Source organism: Mauremys mutica, chromosome 14, assembly GCF_020497125.1.
Source record: "Mauremys mutica isolate MM-2020 ecotype Southern chromosome 14, ASM2049712v1, whole genome shotgun sequence".
NCBI classification, from domain to species: domain Eukaryota; kingdom Metazoa; phylum Chordata; order Testudines; family Geoemydidae; genus Mauremys; species Mauremys mutica.
In genome coordinates, this window is record NC_059085.1 from 29,378,961 (window position 1) to 29,402,613 (window position 23,653).

At 44.4% G+C, this 23,653-nt stretch overlaps 1 protein-coding gene across 7 annotated transcripts in view; it reads left to right on the plus strand.

Moving 5' to 3' along the window:
* The window catches only part of TERB1 (telomere repeat binding bouquet formation protein 1), a 58,839-nt gene that overhangs the window by 27,177 nt on the left and 8,009 nt on the right, over positions 1-23,653 (plus strand). For 4 of the 7 annotated variants that reach the window (XM_044986812.1, XM_044986817.1, XM_044986814.1 and 1 more), the window contains 7 exons: positions 6,557-6,720; positions 9,004-9,368; positions 14,283-14,344; positions 16,484-16,576; positions 18,231-18,401; positions 18,932-19,021; positions 23,387-23,503. In XM_044986812.1, the coding sequence (XP_044842747.1) occupies positions 6,557-6,720; positions 9,004-9,368; positions 14,283-14,344; positions 16,484-16,576; positions 18,231-18,401; positions 18,932-19,021; positions 23,387-23,503 (1,062 nt within the window). The remainder of the gene's footprint in view (positions 1-6,556; positions 6,721-9,003; positions 9,369-14,282; positions 14,345-16,483; positions 16,577-18,230; positions 18,402-18,931; positions 19,022-23,386; positions 23,504-23,653) is intronic. The other 3 variants (XM_044986815.1, XM_044986816.1, XM_044986819.1) reach the window with 3 other exon arrangements.

Genomic DNA, 23,653 nt, shown 5'->3' on the forward strand with positions numbered 1-23,653 from the left:
TCCTCATGGAGGCAGCTCTTAGCCCTCAACCTCCAGCACCACGCCAAGACCAGGCTTCAGTGCGCAGTGCCCTGGCGGCAACAGTAGGAACTGCACCGCGGTCGGACTCTGATAGAGACCCACAGCACCGGCGTTCCCCGGCACCGCAACTGACATCATCGGTCCGGCACCGCTCCCACTCGCCTTGTCAGAAGCGGCACCATAGACCGGAAAAGGTTGGCCCACCTCAGCAGATGCCAGCCTCCCTGGACCCACCCTTGGTGTCGCATCCCGTAGAGGAGCAGCCAGGGGCACAAGTGCCGACTTCGGCACCATTGACTCCGTCACCGAGAGCAGAGCCGTTGAGTCCGGTGCGTCTGGACTCCCCGATGCTTAGCATGGTTGAAGTCCAGTTGCCATCGACTCTAGACACATTTGCAGCTGCAAGGGATCTGATTGCTATGACAGTGTCAGTATCCCCTCAGCAGACAAAGGCACTGGTTCCTGCTCCTGTGGTCCCATCCTGGGGCAAGCCGGCCCTTTTCCACCCGGCACTGTCAGTTGAGCCACGGCTCCAATCCCGCTCTCGGCACTCTTCCCGCTCCTGACACCGCTCGCGGTCCCAACGTCGCTCACAGTCCCGGCACAGCTCTCCTTTGCAGCGCTGGTTGTACTTGCGGCACCAATCAGACTCCTGGCACTGTTCTCAGCACTGCTCTGTACGTCGGTCACCATCCAGGAGCAGATCTTGGTCCAGACGCCACTCCCGACAATGATCACCATCGAGGAATAGATCCAGATCTCAGCACTGGTCCAGACCCCGGCACCGATCTAGGTCACAGCACCACTCCCCCTCTCCATCTTCACGGTACCGATCTCCATTGCGTCGATACGACTTGGCGCAGACCTGCTCGGCACCACCATGGCCATCGGGCTCCACCTCTCGTTCAACAGAGTCGGACGCGGGGTCGTGTCTATCCAACTGCCACCACTTGGATTCCAGCCATCTGAACTCAGGGGCTGCTCATTGGCAGGCGCTGGGACAAGGTCCGGTCCAAGGGTCTACTCAATGGCCCTTTTGGATGCCCTGGGCGTACCACCAGGCCCAGGGTGCTCCATCAGGGGCTTCTCGTTCAGCTCCCTCTGAGCCGCAGGTGCCAGAGGCCACCGTCAGCCATCCTGCTCCTGGGGGCATGGAAACTGGGGCGTCGTCCATCCAGGCTCCAGACCCTCCTCCAACCCCGCTTCCAGTTCCGGACGCTGAGATCACAGGCTCAGGACTCCAAGACACAGCTGACCAAGAGGGCCCAGATGATCCTCTTCCTCCTGTGGCCTCCTCTTCCTCCTCACCTGATGAGGCGGTGGCAGGCACTGCTATTTCAGGTCCCCCCCCAATAGACCTCCAGGCCCACCAGGACCTCTGACGTACGGTGGCGTGGAATATGAACCTCCAAGCGGAGGAGGTTATAGAAGTGGAGGACCCTGTGGTTGACATTTTTTCCACAGAGGCGCCATCTAGGATGGCCCTACCGCTCATCCGGACCATTCAGACCACAGCCAGAATAATCTGGCAAATGCCCGCATCTATTCCTCCGACTGCTAAAGGGGTGGAACAGAAGTATTTCATACCCTCCAAGGAATATTACTGACTATACACACATCCACAGCCCTGTTCACTGGTGGTGGCCTCAGTGAATGAGAAGGAGCGCCATGGTCAGCAAGACCCAGCACCCAAATCAAAAGAGGCCAAACGCCTCGATTTATTTGGGCACAAAGTCTACTCCTCAGGTGGTCTTCAGCTCCGGATTGCAAACCAGCAAGCACTCCTGAGCCAATATAACTATAACTCTTGGAACTCCATGTTAAAGTTCAAGGAGCTGGTTCCTTCAGAGTCCAGAGATGAGTTTGGGGCCTTGGTGGAAGAGGGCAAGACGGTGGCGAGGACCACATTACAGGCCTCATTGGACACCGCAGACTCTGCCGCTCGGACCCTCTCTTTGGGCATTGCAATGAGACGTATATCTTGGCTGCAAGCTTCCGGCTTACCACCAGAACTTTAGCAAACGTTACAGGATCTCCCCTTTGATGGAGAGGGCCTGTTTTCAGACAAAACTGACGCGAGGCTTCAGAGCCTCAAGGACTCAAGGGCCATAATGCGATTGCTGGGGATGCATACACCGGCTACCCAGCAGAAGTCATTTAAGCCTCAGCCCCAAAGCTCCTATCCTCCTCCTCGGCCGAGACAGGACTTCTATAGGAGGCGGGGGCGTAATACCAGGAGGACACCCTCCAACCACCAACCCGGACAAGGCCCTTCTAAGCCCTCAGCGGGCCCTAAGCAAAACTTTTGAAGGGACACTTGAGGACGATGTACTGGACCGCGGTCAGGATCCTACCCCACCCTTCCTGAATTGTTTATCTTGTTTCCGCTGTACTTGGTCCCTTATAACCACAGACCGTTGGGTTCTTCGCACGGTGGAAAGTGGATACTCTCTCCAATTTTCTTTCTTCCCACCCTTCCTCCCCGTCCCTCTTCAGGGACCCTTTTCATGAGCAACTCCTCATTCAGGAGGTTCAAATGCTCCTATCCATGGAGGCGATCAAGGAGGTTCCATGGGAGCTAAGGGGCAAGGGGTTTTACTCCCGTTACTTCCTAATACCCAAGGCAAAGGCGGGCTTCGCCCTATCCTGGACCTGTGCGGACTCAACAAATTCATGGTAAAGTTGAAGTTCCGCATGGTCTCCTTGGGTACCATTATACCTTCCCTGGATCCTGGAGACTGGTACGCCGCTCTCAACATGAAGGATGCATATTTCCACATAGCAATCCATCCGGCACACAGACACTTCCTCTGCTTTGTGGTCAACCACGAACACTACCAGTTCATGATCCTTCCGGTCGGCCTTTCCACAGCCCCCCGGCGGTTCACCAAATGTTTGGCAGTCATGGCAGCCTCTCTTCGTTGGAGACGGATACAGGTATACCCGTATCTCGACGACTGGCTCATCTGAGGTCGCACCAAAGAACAGATGCAATCCCACGTTCAAGTGGTCACGGACACGTTTTCTTGATTAGGTCTTCTCATCAATGTGGTGAAGTCGACTCTAGAACCAACCCAGAGAATAGAATTCATCGGGGGGGTCCTAGATTCTGTGCCTGCCCGAGCCCTCCTGCCGGACGCTCATTTCCACGCTCTGACGGGCCTCATCCGGAGCCTTCAAAGCTTCCCAACCCCGACACCAAGAACATGCCTGAGTCTCCTGGGTCTTATGGCTTCCTGCACATACGTGACCAGACATGCCAGACTTTGACTCTGACCACTTCAGGCCTGGTTGGCATCTGTCTACCGCCCAGGTCAGACATCCGGAACCTGTTCCGGAAGGGGTCCTGGCCTCCCTCCAATAGTGGCTAGACCCAAGGGTGGTATGTGAAGGAGTCCCCTTCCACACCCCTCAGCCCTCCTTGTACGTTGTCACGGACATGTCAGCCCTGGGATGGGGTGCTCACCTCGGGGACATCCAGACGCAAGGCCTATGGGCCCTGTCCGATCTCTCTCCATCTCAATGTACGGGAGCTGATGGTGGTGCGTCTTGCTTGCCAAGCCTTTCAGGAGTGATTGAATGGTCGTTGTGTGGTGGTCCTCAGACAACACCATGGCCATATTCTATATCAACAAACAAGGGCGGGCTCGTTTTTCCCCCCTCTGTCAAGAGGTTATTCAACTCTGGGAGTTCTGCATAGCCCATTCCATTCAGCTGGTGGCGTCGTTTCTCCCAGGGGTCCAAAACACGTTGGCGGACCACCTCAGCAGGTCCTTCCAATCCCACGAGTGGTCGCTCCACCCCGATGTCATCCACTCCATCTTCCTAAAGTGGGGGTTTCCCCAGGTCAACCTTTTTGCCTCGCACAGCAACTGGAAGTGCCGGGCGTTTTGCTCCTTCCAGGGCCGCTCCCCAGGCTCTCTCACAGACGCCTTCCTACTCCTGTGGACAAGCAGGTTGTTGTACACCTTCCCGCGTTTCCCCTTGTACACAAGGTCCTGATCAAGGCACGCAGGGACAGATCACGGCTGATTCTGGTCACCCCAGGGTGGCCAAGGCAGCATTGGTACACCACGCTGTTAGAGATCTTGGTGGACACCCCGATTCCACTGCCTCTCTTTCTGGACCTGATCACGCAAGATCGCAGCCACCTCTGTCACCCTGACCTGCGGTCCCTCCACCTCATGGCATGGATGCTGCATGGCTGAGCCACTCTGAACTTCTCTGTTCTCATTTGGTGCAGCAGATCCTGTTGAACAGCAGGAAACCTTCCACTCGGGCTATGTATATGGCTAAATGGAAGTGATTCTCATGCTGGTGCTCTCTCCACGACACGCTTCCCCTCCAAGCGTCCCTGCCTCTCATTCTAGACTATCTCCTGGACCTGAAATAGCAGGGCTTGATGATATCATCCATCAGAGTTCACCTGGCGGCCATTTCAGCTTTCAACCTGGGAGTGAATGGCTGATCTGTCTTCACCAACACCATGGTTGGTAGGTTCCTCAAGGACCCTGACCGTCTATATCCACAGGTACGACAGCCTGTACCCACATGGGACCTCAACTTGGTCCTCTCCTGACTTATGAAGCTTTGAAGCTTTGGCCATATGTTCCCTTTTGTACCTCTCTTGGAAAAGAGCTTTCCTCATTGCTATCACTTCAGCAAGGCGTGTCTCTGAGCTCAAAGCTCTTACATCGGAACCACCATACATGATCTTCCATAAGGATAAGGTGCAGCTACAACCTCACCCTGCCTTTCTTCCCAAGGTGGTATCGACTTTTAATATCAACCAGTACATCTTCCCTCCAGTTTTCTTCCCAAAACCTCACGCCAATAGTCAGGAATGGCTTCACTCCCTCGATGTTCGTAGGGCTCTTGCCTTCTACATTGAATGTATGAAACCGTTCTGGAAAACGATGCAGCTCTTCATCGCATTAGCAGACCAGATGAAGGGTCTTCTGGTCTCCTCCCAGCAGATCTCTTCTTGGATCACATCATGTATTCATGCTTGCTATGATCTGGCCAGGATCCCAACCCCCGCAGCTCACTGCGCACTCCACAAGGGCTCAAGCCTCGTCGGCAGCCTTCCTGGCCCAGGTGCCTATCCAGGAGATCTGCAGAGCTGCAACTTGGTCTTCAGTGCATACATTCACCTCACACTATGCCATCATTAGACAGGCCAGAGACAATTCAGCATTTGGTGGGGTGATTCTACAATCCACGGTACTTCACTCCAACCCCACTGCCTAGGTAAGGCTTGGGAGTCACCTAATTGGAATCGATATGAGCAAGCACTCGGAGAAGAAAAGACGGTTACTCACCTTTGTAACTGTTCTTCGAGATGTGGTGCTCATATCCATTCCAAACCCACCCTCTTTCCCCTCTGTTGGAGTAGCTGGCAAGAAGGAACTGAGGAGGCGCTGGGTCGGCCGGGGTATATATCCAGCGCCATAAAGGTGCCACTCCAGGGGGCTCCACGGCCAATCCACCGGGTGTTGCTAGGGTAAAAGTTCTCCAACGGCCGTGCACGCAGCGCGCGCACACCTAATTGGAATGGATATGAACAACACATCTTGAAGAACAACAGTTACAAAGGTGAGTAACTGTCTTATCTATGTGCAACTCTACGCCTTTATTTGTGCACACAATTATTGTGATGGTGTGTGCAATTTGGGTAATAGTTTGTACTTAACTGCATAAGTATCTATCCAGGCTCCTGCTGTACCACATATTCATATATGGGTGCATAGTTGCAAGCAGATTTTTGTTGTAGGACTTGGGACACTTATAAACAAACAAAAACCTTGGCTTATAGTATCAGAGGGGTAGCCGTGTTAGTCTGGTTCTGTAGAAGCAGCAAAGAATCCTGTGGCACCTTATAGACTAACAGACGTTTTGCAGCATGAGCTTTCGTGGGTGAATACCCACTTCTTCGGATGCAAAACGTCTGTTAGTCTATAAGGTGCCACAGGATTCTTTGCTGCTTTGGCTTATAGTGTATTTCCTACTGAATTTCCATTTTTTGGTGGACAGTGATAAAATATTACAATCAAACCTTAACATATGGCCTGATCTTGATAAGTACTGGAAAGCTACAGCTCTCATTGAGCTTCAGATCAGGTCCATGGTAAAGTCGTTTTTCAAGGAACAACTTCTACAGAAGCAAGGTTTACTATAACTGCAACTCAGTATGGCCCCAGTTCAGCAAAGTACAGAAGCACATGCCTACTTTTAAGCACGTGAGCAATTCCAGTGGCTTCAGAGAGACTAGTTACATGTTTAAATATCTTGATGGACTGGGACCAATAGCCATAACTGCAGTTTACATTTTGAAGCTATATGGAACTTTCATTCTACTTCATTATCCCCAAATTTAACTATAAAAAGGTTGTAATATATATTGTAACTGAATAGTGGATTTAAGATTTTTATTTTTTAATGTTTAAGCTATTAAAAAAATAAAAATGAAACATTTTTCAATATACTATTCAGTGTATAAAGACCACATTTTTATTTTATTTTCTGCTTTACAAAGCTGAGAAATTGTCTCTGAAAATAAATGAATATTCGTTAAATCTGAATGATGCAGAACAGTTGAAAATGGATCTACAGATTAAAGAGAGGAATCTAGAGGACTACTGGAAGAAAGTAAAAGAAATTTTACACAGAATAGAACTTCTTGAAAAAGAGCATGATGAGGTAGGCACATTTATTCAAAATATGGAAAACCTAAGCAAATCTCTCAAAAGAAAGCTTTCTCCTCGAGTTTAGGGAGAAGTAGAAGGAAATACATTAGATAATCTCAGTGAACTATAGAGGTAGGAAAGAATTAGTTTCTCTGATGTCCATGTCCTACAACTCTTCCCTTTGGCATTACTGTATATTATAATAAGATAGAGATGAGGGGAGGCACTCAGAGAAGGGAATGAATACAAGGTTGAGATCCTAGTTTTAGTGCATTGCGAGAAACTGTACAAAATATATTGTAGAAAATCCAGTTCTGTAGTACTTAGTATGCAGTTAATCCAGGTTGAACAATGTGGCAGAAAAAGAATACCCACATTTTTTTAAGTGTCTGTAATGGGTTGTGCTCACCACCTTGGCAGCTCCTGTTGGTCACTCTAGGAATTAGCTCTGTCCTAGCCACGGAGCGCCCTCTGTGGGTGGTGTCCCACCCATTGCCTGCTTGGCTGTGCTGTCTGGGACCCACGTTGCTCCCTGGCTTGCGGCATCCTCTTCTGGACACAGCCCTCCAGCTGTGCCCCTGCTCTATTCTCCCCTCTTCCAGGGGGGTATCAGCAGTTCTCAGTCTGCACCTGTTTTCGTGCAGTCCTCAGGGACGAGGCACAGTCCATCGGCCATGCTCCTCTATGGTAAGCTGCGCTGTAAGTGGGGAGGGGAGGACCAAGGCCCGCCTGCTACTCTGGGTCCCGATCCAGGGACCCCCTAGCAGCAGTCTCCCACAGCCCTCCTTCAATCCCCTCTTCTCCCTGTGAACCCTGGGCCCATGCACCTTCTTGGTCCTTTTTGTCAGGGGCTGCCACCTGGCAGGTGACAGGCCAGAGCTCTCTCTCTGCTCCTCCAGGCCTGCCCAGCACCGCTCTAGCCTAGGTGCTCTATCTGCAGGGAGCAGTCCTTCTCCCTTGCTTGTCAGGAAGAGACTGCTGTCTCCTCTGCTTTGCAACCTTTAAATAGGGCCCAGCCTGGCCCTGATTGGCTGTCTTTCTGCCTTTCTCTGGTTGGCTGGGTTCTGCACAGGCTCCCACCAGCCTGCTTTAACCCCTCCTCTGCCAAAGTGGGGCAACTGCCCCCTACAGTGTCCATATGTATTTTGAACCTACCATTTCCCCATTTGTGTGTGAAATGCCTGTGCAGTCATAATAACTTCATGCACAAATGTGTACTCAAATTAAGCATCCAAATATCTAGTTCTAAAATGTAAATGCTTAAGCCTTCTTATGCTAGGACTCTGTTTATATCTTGTTTGAATGGATAGACCCAGGTAACTATCATGGTTTATTGAAAAGTAATAGTCTATATGTATTTCAAATTAATTAAAATGTTTCTTATATTTCAAGGATATATGCAGCAACTTTCAAACTGTGGAAACAGTACATAGCCATCAAAAGCAGTATCCAGCTAAAAAAGCTATATACTTTCTGTAACATAAGAGAACAAATCAGATAAAAAAAAGCCTTGTAATCAACCCTGTGATAGAAATGGAGATAAAGAACCCAAATTATGCCAAATGACAAAGCTAGAAAATAGTTGTGTGAAATGGCATAGAATCATGTAAGAAAAGCTGTAGGCATATTGGTCTGAGTGTAACAGAAAAAGATGCTGAAATATTCAGATAGAGCTCATTAATGTATACTGATTATTCAGTGTTATATAGTACTGTATCTTTCTTGTTCAGCATGCAGTTCAGTCTTTCCTTGATGGTTTCCTATGTCTGCCATTACTATCTGGTCCCTTTAGGTAGTCAGTAGCTAAGTGCTCAGTGACTTAATTTACATGAGTCTCAGGCTTCTAGAACTGCTCTGTAGTATGACCGGGGTGGCTCCAGGCACCAGCGCTCCAAGCGCGTGCCTGGGGCGGCAAGCCACGTGGGGGCGCTCTGCCGGTCACCGCTAGGGCGGCAGGCAGGGTGCCTTCGGCGGCTTGCCTGCAGAGGGTCCGCCGAAGCCGCGGGACCAGAGGACCTTCCGTGCTTGGGGCGGCAAAATATCTAGAGCCGCCCCTGAGTATGACCCAATTTATTGTTTTCAGATCCAAGTTCTCACTAGGTTACAGTTCCTTTAAATTCTTTCTCATAGCTTTGCTGGATTTCTTGTTAACAGTGTCTAACTAGAGCCAGGCAGTTCTTCAGCTTCATAGTTAACAGGGTCTACCCTCAAATTGCCCAGGTCTGTCTTCTTCTCACCCTACAATAGGATTTATTCATGCTTTGTACAATCATTAATTGGTATTTTTGCAATATAGGAAACAGTAAGAAGACAAATATTTGTTGATATACCTCAGGAAGCAGTTATGCAAACGACATCAAAATACCATAAAATGAATGCCAGTGACAAAAAAGCAAACACTGAAAGAACACATACAAAAATGCAGTGTTCACAGCTAAATTGTAAGTCTGATGATTTGGTTGGTACTACATCTGCAAATAATCAGTCATCCAAAAATGGAATATTAAAGACTGTGAATCTAATAGATGCTTCTACCAGAGAGAGTGAGCAAAATGTTACTCTGCATTCAGCTGATAAACTACACACAGGTAGTGTACAAAAAAGTCATACTACAAATGAACAAACTGCTTGTGAGAAGAAACAGTCAGTTCCTCAAGCAAGGTATAGTATTTGATGTCTCAATGCAAAGTAAAAATGTAAAGTTGCTCTTCACTTAATGAAAATTTCCAAATCAAATGTAATTTTATTTAATTATTTAATTATTTTTTACTAACTAGCTCTTTATTGTGAGAGAAAATAGACAACTTTTTGGTCACCACAGCGTTTCTTAGGTGTAGATGGTAGTATCTTTGACATCTTAGATCAAAGAAAATAGAATCTCAATGCAATAAAGAAAAAGGAAAAGCATTTTGTCTTTGTACTCTAGAGGAAGTGGTTGCAGCTATCTCAAATGCATTTATAGGCACTATTTTAAAAATCTGATATAAGATTAAATATTTAAACTATAAAATCCATACTATTCCCCCCCTCCAGTTTTCTCTCACATTTCTTTTCATAGAATCAGAGATGATGTTGGAAGAGACCTCAGGAGGTCATCTAGTCCAACCCCCTGCTTCAAAGCAGGACCAACCCCAACTAAATCATCCCAGCCAGGGCTTTGTCAAGCCAGGCCTTAAAAACCTCTAAGGATGGAGATCCCACCACAGGTAACCCATTCCAGTGCTTCACTAGTGAAATAGTTTTTCCTAATATCCAACCTAGACCTCCCCCACTGCAACTTAAGACCATTGCTCCTTGTTCTGTCATCTGCCACCACTGAGAACAGCCTAGCTCCATCCTCTTTGGAACCCCCCTTCAGAGAGTTGAGGCTGCTATCAAATCCCCCCTCACTCTTCTCTTCTGCAGACTAAATAAGCCCAGTTCCTTCAGCCTCTCCTCATAAATCATGTGCCCCAGCCACCTAACATTTTTGTTGCTTTCCGCTGGACTCTTGAATTTGTCCACATCCTTTCTGTAGTGGGGGCCCAAAACTGGATGCACTACTCTAGATGTGGCCTCACCAGTGTTGAATAGAGGAGAACAATCACTTCTCTCAATCTGCTGGCAATGCTCCTACTAATGCAGCCCAATATGCCATTAGCCTTCTTGACAACAAGGGCACACTGTTGACTCATATTCAGCTTCTCTTCCACTGTAATCCCCAGGTCCTTTTCTGCAGAACTGCCCCAGCTTGTAGCAGTGCATGGGATTCTTCCGTCCTAAGTGCAGGACTCTGCACTTGTCTTTGTTGAACCTCATCAGATTTCTTTTAGCCCAATCCTCCAATTTGTCTAGGTCACTCTGGACCCTATCGCTACCTTCCAGCATATCTACCTCTCCCCCTCAATTTAGTGTCATCCGCAAACTTGTTGAGGGTGCAATCCATCCCATTATCCAGATCATTAATGAAGATGTTGAACAGAACTGCCCCCAGGACAGACCCCTAGGGCACTGAGCCGTTGATCACTACCTGTTGAGCCGGATGATTTTGCCAGCTTTCTATCCACCTTATAGTCCATTCACCCAATCCATACTTTTTTAACTTGCTGGAAAGAATACTGTGGGAAACCGTATCAAAAGCTTTGCTAAAGTCAAGATGTATCATGTCCACCACTTTCCCCATATCCACAGTGCCAGTTATCTCATCATAGAAGGCAACCAGGTTGGTCAGGCATGACTTGCCCTTGGTGAATCCATGTTGACTGTTCCTGGTCACCTTCCTCTCCTCCAGGTGCTTCAAAATGGATTTCTTGAGGGTCTGCTCCATGATTTTTCCAGGGACTGAGGTGAGGCTGACCAGTCTGTAGTTCCCCAGATTCTCCCTCTTCCCTTTTTTAAAGATGGGCACTATATTTGCCCTTTTCCAATCGTCCAGGACCTCCCCCCAATCGCCACAAGTTTTCAAAGATAATGGCCAATGGCTCTGCAATCACATCAGCCGACTCCCTCAGCACCCTCGGATGCATTAGATCCGTCCCCATGGACTTGTGCATGTTCTAAATAGTCCTTAACCTGTTCTTTCACCACTGAGGGCTGTTCACCTCCTCCCCATACTGTGCTGTCCAGTGCAGCAGCCTGGGATCTGACCTTGTCTGGGACCGATTCTACTGGCCATGGATGAAGACTGATGTAGAGCAGTATTTTAAGACCCGTGCCCGGTGTATACAACGGAAGACTCTACCCATGAGAGCTGCTCCACTGTTTCATCTTCACAGTGAAGGCCTTATGGATTTGGTCTGTATAGATTTTCTCACAATTGAACCTGATAGCAGAAATACTTAGTAATGTTCACAAGGTATGCACAGGCCTTTCCCACTAAAGATCAAAAAGCTTCTACTGTTGCTAAAACTCTTTGGGAGAAGTACTTTGTGCATTATGGGTTGTCCAAGCAGATGCACTAAATCAAGGATGGGACTTTGAGAGTCAATTAATTCAGGAACTTCTGACTATGCTAGATATAAAAAAAATCTAGAACAACACCTTATCAACCACAGGGAGACCCACAGCCTGAATGATTTAATCGGACCCTGCTTAATATGTTGGGAACCTTGAATACCAAACAGAAATCTAGATGGAGCCAGCACGTTAGCCGTCTTGAGCATGCTTACAACTGTACCCAAAATGAGGCCACTGGGTATTCTCCATATTTCCTAATGTTTAGACATGAAGCACGATTACCAATAGACCTCTGTTTTGGGGTCTCAGTGGATGTGTCTTCCCACCAGTCTTACCTCCAGTATGTGGCTAATTTTAAAAAAGACTTGTGTGCTGCTTATCAGCTTGCTCAGGCAGCATCTGATAAGGTGAACTGGGGCAATAAAGACTGTTATGACCAGAAGGTGCAATACTGTGATCTGCAACCTGGTGATCGTGTTCTGATAAAAAATCTTGGGCTCCCTGGAAAACATAAACTTGCAAACTGTTGGGATTAGCAGGCGTTGTGGAGAATCAGATGCTCAGGCTACCTTTATATCACCTAAAGCCTGAAAAGAATGGCAGCCCATTAAAGACTTTACATCGAAACCAACACGTCTGGGGCAACACGTCAGAATGGATGACCCATCAGATATTGAGCCTACCTATCTACCCAGATCATCGAACCAAAGGACAGCTCTGACGTCTGAAAGTTCCTCCCCCAACTCCATAGGTGGTACTAATCCTGTGCCCGGCCCTGCTACCATGATGGACATAATTGGTCCCCCATCAGAGACTGATTCTGAGGAGGTTTACCCTGAATATATATCTATGTATCATGAATCCTCAGATATGTCTCCTGGGTCTGTTGTGCTGTCACTTGAGCCAGATCAACCTGAAAGTGCAACTAGCACACCCCCTTTAAACCCTGAAGCTCTTCCATTCTTTCCTATGGGAGAAGTTCATAGGGAGGGTGTAGATATATGCAACAATCCCCGTGTCTTCAAGTGAAGGGAACCAGGTTGCTACAGATATTGCTCCTTCTACAATGAGTAATTCTGTGGTGGATGCCAAAACTGACGGAGCTTTATTAACACCTCCTGTAGGGGAGGAAGAAGGGATGGCACAGCCCTTGATTGAGCAGGGAGCCTCAGAGGCTGTTGGTGGCTTCACTGGAGCCAGAGACTGTTGCTGTGCCTAGAGCTGACTGAGGTGGACCTGCAGTGAAGGACTGTGAGTAACCCCCACTCTGGTTTGGGAAAGTACTTGCAAGGGAAGGGGCACAGCAGAGAGATGGAGTCTGAAGAGAGGCAGAGCGATCTTCCCACCGAACCAGGACCCAGAGCTGTTGACATTCAGTGGGACTAGCTCCAATTGTCAGAGGGGTTGTGCAGCTTGTTGCCTTGGCTGGACTGATACACAGAACCAACAGAGCACTGTCTCCAACTGCAGATCTTCAAGCACATCCACGCAAGTGTCTACGACTCTGAAATCCAGAGGAGTGTACACTCCAGGGTGGGGTAAATGGTGGCAGTGCAAATGCTAGTTAAATAGGTTTCATTTATTACTGTATATTATATTTGTTAATTGATTTTATTCAACAGCCCCCTGTGGATTTAAATTAGTAGTGACATTTAATCTTAGACTATTATACCCTGATTTTTTAAGTTGTTAAGTAAAGATGTGTTAACTCTAATTTAAGTATATTGGATGTATATTATTTATAATTGGTATTTCTGAGTTATGCCCATGCCACGGATTATATTATTATTATTTATTATTAGAATAGCTTCATTCCTGGAGGTTCCCAAGGCACATTGAGTGTGTACTGGGGCCAGCCAGGTAGAGGCACTGCCAATTTTAAATTCCTTTAGGAGTAAAGGGACTGCAGCAGAGGGGTGAATAGTGGGATACTCAGAATCTTCTTTAATGTCAACAGAATCAGGCACACAGGTGAGTGTTGCCTGTTCCCGAGTAACCCAGGGAGGAAAGGGGCATTATATATGTAAGACACAGGAGGTAATTCTCTCACTCTACTTAGCATTGGTGAGGGCCCAGCTGGTGTATTTTGTCCAATTCTGGATGCCACACTTTAGGAAAGATGTGGAGAAATCGGAGAGAGTCCATAGGAGAGCAACAGAAAATGATAAAATGTTTAGAAAACCTGACCTAGGGGGAAAGGTTAAAAAAAATTGGCATGTTTAGCCTTGAGGAAAAGAAGACCAAGGGGGGGACCTGATGACAGTCTTCAGATTTGTTAAGGGTTGTTATGAAGAGGACTGTTATCAGTTGTTCTCTGTGTACACTGAAAATAGGAAAAAAAGTAATGGGCTTAATCTCCTGCAAGGGAGATTTAGGTTATATATTAGGAAAAATTTTCTAACCTAAGGATAGTTAAGCACTGGAATTAAGTTCCAAGGGAGGTTGTGGATTCACTGGAGGTATTAAGAACAAGTTAGACAGACACATGTCAGGGATGGTTTAGCTATACTTGGTCCTGTCTCAGTGCATGGGGGCTGGACTAGATGACCTCTCAAGATCCCTGCAAGCCATATATTTCTATTATTTTAAATGTTATGAGATTTGGTTTTAACTTTATTAATGTGTTTTTGATCTTTCCAGTGAACACTTGTTTAAACAGCCATCACTGACTGTTCAAAATCTGAAACAGGCACAAGTAACAGGTACAAATAACTGAAATATATTCTTTTTTTCCAGATAATGTTGTATGTTATGGATTGTTATTGGAAATAAAATATGGTCCATATCGCTTACCTTTAAAGCTATGTTTTATCATACAGTGTGTATCATACTGTATGTACACCCCCATTCCATTATGTACAGTGTTATAAAATTGTAAATATTTGTGTAGATTTGGAATTTTATATTAAATAACTATTAAAATGAGAATCTGTTTCTTTTGTTTAGATTTTATCTTCTAAAATGTTTTTCTTTAGTATTTTTTTTGTACAGTAACTCCTCACTTAAAGTCGTCCCGGTTAATGTTGTTTCATTGTTATGTTGCTGATCAATTGCTCATTTAAAGTTGTGCAATGCTCCCTTCTAACATCGTTTGGCAGCCGCCTGCTTTGTCCACTGCTTGCAGGAAGAGCAGCCCGTTGCAGCCAGCTGGTGGGGGCTTGGAACCAGGGTGGACCAGCAGCCCCCACATTAGCTCCCCGCTCCCCTAAGTTCCCTGTGCTGCAGCCGCCCAGCAGGCTGTCAATTGCCAGGCAGGTCAGCCATCCCTCCCCCCACTGCCATGTACTCCTCCTGCCCTCTGCCTTGGAGCTGCTCCCAGAGACTCCTGCTTGCTGGTTGGGAGTGGTGGGGGGGCTAATGTCAGGGTGTCCCCCTCCCCCCTGCTCCCCGCTTACTCCTTCTCCATATAGAGCAGGGAGGGGACACAGATGGAGCGAGCCAGAGAGAGCCTGGGGCAGCAGCTGCTGTCTCAACTTCCTGATCCATTTAAAAAGACAATGCACTTAAGAGTGGGTTAGCTTATTTAAAGGGCAGTGTGCATCTCTCTCTCTCTCTCTCCCACATACAAGGTGTGTGTCTGTCTCTGTCTGCTATGCTGTCTCCCCTCCCTGGTGTTTGTGCTGCCTCGTGTGAGAGGCTACATTAACAACAATGTGTTAACCCTTGAGGGCTCAGCTCAGTGCTAGTTCATCATTTAGCAGCAAGGCATTCCCTGGGAAATATCCCACCCTCTTCCACCCTCTAACTTCACCACCTCAACCAAGCTTCACAATCATCATCGCTGTGTACAGTATTAAATTGTTTGTTTAAAACGTGTACTGTGTGTATATCTATATAATATATAGTTTTTTGTCTGGTGAAAAAAATTTCCCTGGAACCTAACCCCACCTATTTATATTAATTCTTATGGGGAAATTGGATTCGCTTAACATCGTTTTGCTTAAAGTCGCATTTTTCAGGAACATAACTATAACGTTAAGCGAGGAGTTACTGTAAAATAATTTCTAACATTACACAGGATAAGTGTAGATAAATGTTTTCTGCTATGTCTGAAAAAAAATTTGGATTGAGCAATGAAAGCCATCAATAGTACAAGAATTTGTTTTGACCTCTGCTCTAAATAGTGGACAGACAAAAGAAACAATCTTGTGAACTGGCATTTAAGCATGTGTATTGTTCCATTTTTATTTCAGTGGGACTATTCATGCATTAAATTAAGCACATGTGTAAATGTTTGTAGGATGGGGTGTAAGGGATTAGTTTTGATCTCTGCTTCATTATAGCCAGTGTATTTTTCATACTTCGGTTCTGATCCATCTAATCTTTATTCTTGAATAACCTATTGACAATTTAGAGGAGTAAGAATTTCTCATCTGAATAAGTGTTTGCCTGATTGGTACCTTAGAAAGGGCCAAATTGTGTTCTGTTACATCACTGTAAATCAAGAGTAAAGACTATTACATGAGTAAGGTTTTGCAGGATCAGACTCTAGATTTGAAATAAATACAATTAACCTGAGGTCCAACTTCATCATATCTATTTTACACAGTTGCACCAGGTAAAACTGATATGACCAAATGAACAAATCAGGCCCATTGCATAAAATGAAGCCAATATAAGTACTGAATTTCCTGGAGTTAATCTAGATTTACACTAGAGTAACTGAAATTCCCATTTGACGTATAGTATTTTTTCATTCTTTGCTGTTGTGTAAATTAAACATCTATATGTCTTCTAGAAATGTAAAATAAAATTGGACTTATGTATACTGTGGAGAAGTTACCACCAGAAAGACAGTTTGCTTTTTCCATCCTAGTGAAATAAACTTTTTTCAAATTTAGAAACAGTTACATTTTGTTCAGACTCAACAAACAAGGAAATAAGTATTCCAATTACTTCTGCATCTCCTAAAATGACAGATTTAAGGTGCTCAGGTAAATGATATTTATCTTAGACTTTTTATTATACCATAAAAATCTTTTTATGCCCCATCAGAAATACATTAAATTACTTGATATTACATCTGATTTGACGCATCTACAATACTAATAAATCTATTGCCTTTAGCCTATTTTTCTCCCCAGTAATAAAGTGTAATTGTCCCCATCTACCACTGGGCAGATTCACCAGCCACACGCTCAAGTTTAGGTCCACATCCTTTTCCCAAACAGAAGATTTGGATATTTTTCTGCTTTCTGTAAGCAGAAAGGGGAGAGAATATATTCTTTCTCTGCTAAATAGGTCTCCTGACTCTCACTATTTTTTAAAAATTATGCTAATATCCAACCGGTTGTCTAATCCAGTACGCACATGTTTGTGGCTAAATTGTAGCATTAAGTCACAGCTATTTAATGGGAACACTGAAAAACTGCAATGCTCCAGAGGTACAGTGGCTATGCCACTATTAAAGCGGTTGTAGTATGCAGTGCCTTTCACTTCTCACACAGGTGTTAGAAGCATGCTGTCATCCCTCTCTGGCCACTATATACAGCTTGGTATTAACAGTGTCTCTGGCCCTGGGCACAAGGACTTGTACTTGGCCCCTGTGCCTGGGCAGTGCATAATGGAGGCTGGGGAACCTAAGCCTCCCCAAACCTCACACCACCGGGGGGTGAGGGGAGTGAAGGATTTGGGCCCCTGGAAAAATCTCATCCTGCCACAGCCCCAGTGGTGCGGGCACAGCTTTTCTGGTCTCGGGGACAGAGGGGGCGAGGGGAGGAGCGAGCAGGGGTGGAACATTGGGGGAAGAGGCAGAGTGCGAGCAGAACAGGGGCGTGGCCACAGGGGAAGGGGTGGAATGGGGGAGGGGCTCTGGGTTCAGAGCTCCAGCCAGGGCCGAGAGCTCTGCCATGGTCCCAGCTGAGGCTGAGAGCTCTCAGCTGAATCCCCTGTGGCCCCAACCGAGCTCTCAGCCTGCCCTTCCCTGGCCAGAGCCATGGGGGGAAGGGCAGAGCTCTCAGTCCCCTAACTCCCCAGCCCGTACCACGGGGAACTGAGAGCAGTAAGCAGGGGCAGGGCCTTGGCCGGAAGGGGTGGGGCCTTGGCCAGAAGAGAAAAGCTTCACCCACCACCAATGCCCCAATGTGAGTGTGCAAAGGGAACAGAGGCTCCTTGTATTCTGTCCTGTACCTTCCTTGCACTTCTGCGCGGGGTCTATACATAATCTGGCCCTTTGAGGATATAATTTATTTTCCATGGACTTAATAAAAACAAGTGTGTTTTTTTGGAGAGCTACTACAAATTGTTAAACAAGCATTTTAAAAAATATAAATTTTAGGGCCAGTCTTCCTTGACGTGTACATGGAAATCTAAGAACAAATTGAACCCTTCTTGGGCAAAACAACAAATCTGCTGAGTTTAGTGGTGGCTCATAGAAATGCATGCTGGGGCTTCAGAACAAGGGTTTGCTGGCTGCATCAAGGTTGAACTTTGCAGAACATGAAAGAACGAAATTAAAATAAGTGACACTATTTGGAAAGACTGTGGCATAAGCTCTAGAAACCACTTTGAAGACATTTATAACAAATAGATTTCCTACATCTACATTTTATATATGTTGTTTCTGCAACATAGTTTTTTTTTTTCCAGGATGTATAACAGTAGGACTGCCTTTCAATAGCAGAAATTTTAGCAAGATCTTGCATACTTGTCCACATCAGTGTGATCGTCACAAAGTCATTCTGGAAGCTGAAGAGAGATATAAAAGGGGACTACGAAAATCGGTTATCTGTAATAACAGTCGTTCTGAGGCTTTTAAGAGTAATTATGAGGATTTTTTATAATAGATAAGGGTATAGTTTAAAAGGTATTTGTAATTAGTAATATGTTTTGACTTATTCTGATCTAGTAATCTTACATTGGTGTAACTCCATTAACTTAATTGGAGTTAGTCATAATTTATACTGGTGTATAATTGAGACATAATTAGACCCCGGTCCCTACAGTGTACTTCTCTCTTGTGTGTTCCTTGGTAATTGGCTGTATATCCTCATTATGAACTTGGATGAGACTGTCTGTCCTCTTAGCCAGAATTAGTAAGTCCCTGCCTTCTACCATTAGGAAAGAGTGAATGAGTGCATGACAGCACAACAAGCCCTTTCTCATACCAGTATCACTTCCTCAAGGATGTGAGGGGCTTAGAACTCTTGATTGAAATGGTGGGTGAGGGAAATTGCATCCTCAAATACATATAGCTTTCTACTGAAAAGAGAGACTGGATTTTTAGAATGAAAGATTTTTAGCTTCTAGCATTTATGATGATGATAAAATGTTTGTCCTGTGCTTTCCAGAAATACTGTTAACCCCAGTTAAGAAAGGAAGACTGAATACAGAGTCGTCAACCTTCAAGAGCAGAAAAAATCTTGAGGAAAATTTCCAAAGTAAGGGCCCAGTCCTGCAACTGAAGCTCATGCAAAAACTTCTTATTGTATGAGTAATTCTATTGCATGGGTACACAAGGGGCATTTCTACATAAGCCTCCCAGCCCAGATCCAGACTTGTTGTATCAGGGCTTGTGTTAATATGCTAAAAACAGCCACGTAAATGTTATTGTTTTTATGTTCTGGCTCGGGCTGGAGCTCTGGTTCTGAAGCCTTCCCATCTTAAGAGCCTGAGCTCCAGCCTGAGCCACAATGTAAAAGCAATGTCTACCCAGTTATTTTTAGCATGTTAGTATGAGTGCTATGTAGACATACCCGTACAAGACTTCATTGTGAGATCTTTTGTGTGGGGAATTATGTCCTCCTCTGGGTACTCTACAATATTAAGCATAACTATATCACTCCAATAATCAATAATAAGATGGTATCTCATTTCGGTGTAGCAGAAAATAGAGAAATAGGCATTTTTGCTTTTATTAGCAGGAGATAGTGGATGGATTTGCAGAAATGGGGTTCCTGAATTGTGGTGGAAGTAGAACAATAGAGGGCATGCGTCTCCCTATTTTGGCACTAGACTACTTTGCTACAGAGTACATAGACAGAAAGGGCTACTTTTCTATAGTTATGCAATTGATGGGAGATCACCAGGGATGCTTCACTGACATCTGTGTTGGCTGGTCAGGGAAGGTGCATGATGCATGGATTTTAAGAACACAGAAAATATGCTGCAGAGTGCCTAGTAGTTCTGAAAGCACCCACTTGTTACTGTACAGTGTGACACAACTCATAGGATCAGTGATAGTAATAATCAGAAATGTACAGCAAACACCATAAAATCAATAGGTGCATTGACTATTATATTCATAGATATACATCAAGCACCACACAATTCCTAACAGGCCCCAAAACATCAGGGTCAGGTTGAGCACAGAAAGCTGCAAGCAAGGCCTTTCTTTCCTGACTGGGAGATTACTATTGGCAATGTTGAAATGCCTGTAGTGATCCTGGGGGACCCAGCATACCCCTTGGTTCCTGACTCATGAAGCCGTACACCAGCCACCTTGACAGCACCAACGAAGGAGTCATCTACCTGTAGGTGAAGCTGAATGTGCTTTATTAGGTTGAAGGGACACTGGCATTGTTTACTCACAAGATTGGATCTCAGTGAAAAAAAACATCCCAATGGTTATACCTGACAGCTGTATCCTGCATAATATCTGTGAAGGAAAGGGGGTGGATTCTTAGGGTCAACATAAATAACACAGTGTCTACACTCGCACTGCATCAACGTCAGTACATTTGCCCAGGCTCAATGCCACTTGGGGAGGTAGTGTTACTGCATCACTGTATCTGAGCACTTTCATTAGTGGGAGACAAATTTAAGTGCAGACACATGCACAACTATGTCAACATAAGGCAGCGTGAATCACCCTAACTGTAATGTAGACCAAGCTATTGACTTCAGTGGATTTGCTCCTGACTTTCACTGATGTGAGAGGAGAATCATGCCAGTTTTGTTGCAATGCACATTGACAGGTTACAACAAGATCAGAATATTCTTGCAGACTTTGTCTATACATATTCACAATTGTGAATTAAGTAAGGAATTTACTAGTAAGTACAAAGTCAGAATTTTTACAGTATTTTAAAGCACTTTTCCTGGAGCAAACGCATTGTATCGTAAATATTAAATGCAAAAAAAGGGAATTTATTGACCTCAAGAAATGAAAAGCTTGATAACCGAGGAGGCTGAAGTCTTCTACCCATTCACAGAACAGGTACAGTGCAGGACAGCAGCAGTTGCCCCTGAACCTGCCTCCCAATCATTTGCATAAACCTGACATGTACCAACAACTTTCAGAATGAGAAGGGAGTTAAATATTCATGGCTCATTCATTCTTTAGCCTCTTTCCCTTTATTCCCTTTATTGGTTACTGGTGCCATTTGTGATAAGAGCAATTTTGGTGTGATGTATACATCTGCACTGGGGCTGTCAAGTGATTAAAAAAATTAATCGTGCAATTAATCGCACTTAATAATAGAATACCATTTATTTAAATTTTTTTGATGTTTTCTATTTTTCAAATTGATTTCAATTACAACACAGAATACAAAGTGTACAGTGCTCACTTTATATTTATTTTTATTACAAATATTTGCACTGTAAAAAACCAAAAGAAATAGTATTTTTCACCTAATAAAAGTACAGTTGTGCAATCTCTTTATCATGAAAGTTGAACTTACAAATGTAGAATTATGTACAAAAAAAACGGGTTCAAAAATAAAACAATGTAAAATGTTAGAGTCTGAAAATCTACTCCATCCTACTTCTTGTTCAGCCAATCCGTCAGACAAACAAGTTTGTTTACATTTGCAGGAGATAATGCTGCCCACTTCTTGTTTACAAGGATACCTGAAAGTGAGAATAGGCATTCTCATGGCACTATTGTAGTCGGCATAGCAAGATGTTTACGTGCCAGATGTGCTAAAGATTCATATGTCCCTTCATGCTTCAATCACCATTCCAGGGACATGCGTCCATGCTGATGACACGTTCTGCTCGATAACAATCCAAAGCAGTGTGGACCGACACATGTTCATTTTCATTATTTGAGTCAGATGACACCAGCAGAAGGTTGATTTTCTTTTTTGGTAGTTCAGGTTTTTGCATCAGAGAGTTGCTCTTCTAAGACTTCTGAAAGCATGCTCCACACCTCCTCCCTCTCAGATTTTGGAAGGCACTTCAGATTCTTAAACCTTGGGTCAAGTGCTGTAGCTATCTTTAGAAATCTCACATTGGTACCTTCTTTGCGTTTTGTCAAATCTGCAGAGAAAGTGTTCTTAAAATGAGCAACATGTGCTGGGTCATAATCCGAGACTTCTATAACATGAAACATATGGCTGAATGCAGGTAAAACAGAGCAGGAGACATACAATTCTCCCTGAAGGAGTTCAGTCACAAATTTAATTAACACATTATTATTTTTAACGAGCATCATCAGCATGGAAGCATGTCCTCTGAAAAGGTGGCTGAAGCACGAAGGAACATACTAATGTTTAGCATATCTGGCACATAAATACCTTGCAATGCCGGCTACAAAAATGCCATGCAAATGCCCGTTCTCACTTTCTGGTGACATTGTAAATAAGAAGAGTGCATTATCTCCTGTAAATGTAAACAAACTTGTTTGTCTTCGCGATTGGCTGAACAAGAAGTAGAACTGAGTGGAGTTGTAGGCTCTGAAGTTTTATATTGTTTCGTTTTTGAGTGCATTTATGTAACAAAAAACCCTACATTTGTAAGTTGCACTTTCATACCAAAGAGATTGCACTACAATACTTGTATGAGGTGAATTGAAAAATACTATTTCTTTTCTTTTACAATGCAAATATTTGTAATAAAAAAATAATATACATTCTGTATTCTGTGTTGTAATTGAAATCTATATATATGAAAATGTAGAAAAACATCCAAAATATTTGAAATTTATTAATGGGTATTCTTATTGTTCAAGAGTGTGATTAAAACTGTGACTAATCACAATTTTTTTTGTTGATCACATGAGTTAACTGCAATTAATCGACAGCCCTAATCTGCACTAAGAATTGGATTGAAACTCCCAGCCTATATCTCAGCCTCTAAATTTAGTTCACAATCTCTCTGTAATAAATTTCAGTCTAATGGGTGTGGATCAGTGTGTCAGTTTACCCCATAAAATATGAGAACTCTTATTTCTACTTTTAAGATAATTCATGAGGGATTCTCACTTTAAGATACCACAATCACTTCATTTTGACACAGCACCAACCATATCCATACAGTGCTAGTGACTGACACTGTTTTGTATTATTAATGACCACAGTTTAAAATAGTCCAAAGTTATGTTCCAAAATCCATATTTAGGCTCCTAAATAAGTGCCCTGATTTTCAAATTTACTGAGCATGCAGCAGTACCCACTGAAGTCAATTAGTGCTCAATGCTTTTGAAAATCAGGCCACTTACTTAAGAACCTAACTTTAGGCTCTTACTTTTGAAAATCTTGGGTTTATATTAGTGTCCAAATTAACAAATTGCTGATACCAAGTTACTAGTTAATTGGTTCATTTATTCTCCAGACTCCAAAATTGGTTATAATTTTTTCCCAGAGGGACTGGCCTGCCAGCATAACCTTTTCCAAATTACTGATTATTTTCAAGTCATCACCCCCTTTAGATTGATATGATATGGCATCTGGAAGGCAAAGGTTTCCTGCCTGGCACATTCTTCTAGTCCAGCACAGCTAAATTAATAATATAGCTGGGAAGAGGGTTTTCCCTTGAATTTTGGTTCCTAAATCATTACCTTGTTTGTTGTGTTTTGAAAGGTATTTGTTTGACTCCTATGAAGAAAACCCAAAGTAGTATTTCAAATATAGATGACAACTTCAACAAAAATATTAATTTCCAAGAAAAATATAACTTAATACCTACATACACAAAAGGTGAGTATTACCATAAAATTAATCACAGAATTCAGGAAGTTGTAAAATCAATTTTATTCTGTCTCTGGTTGAGGGCATTGCAACTGGCTGTGCTTCACAAATCTATGCTCATCATTGGAGATCAAGGTATGAGAATTTAAAATGATATAT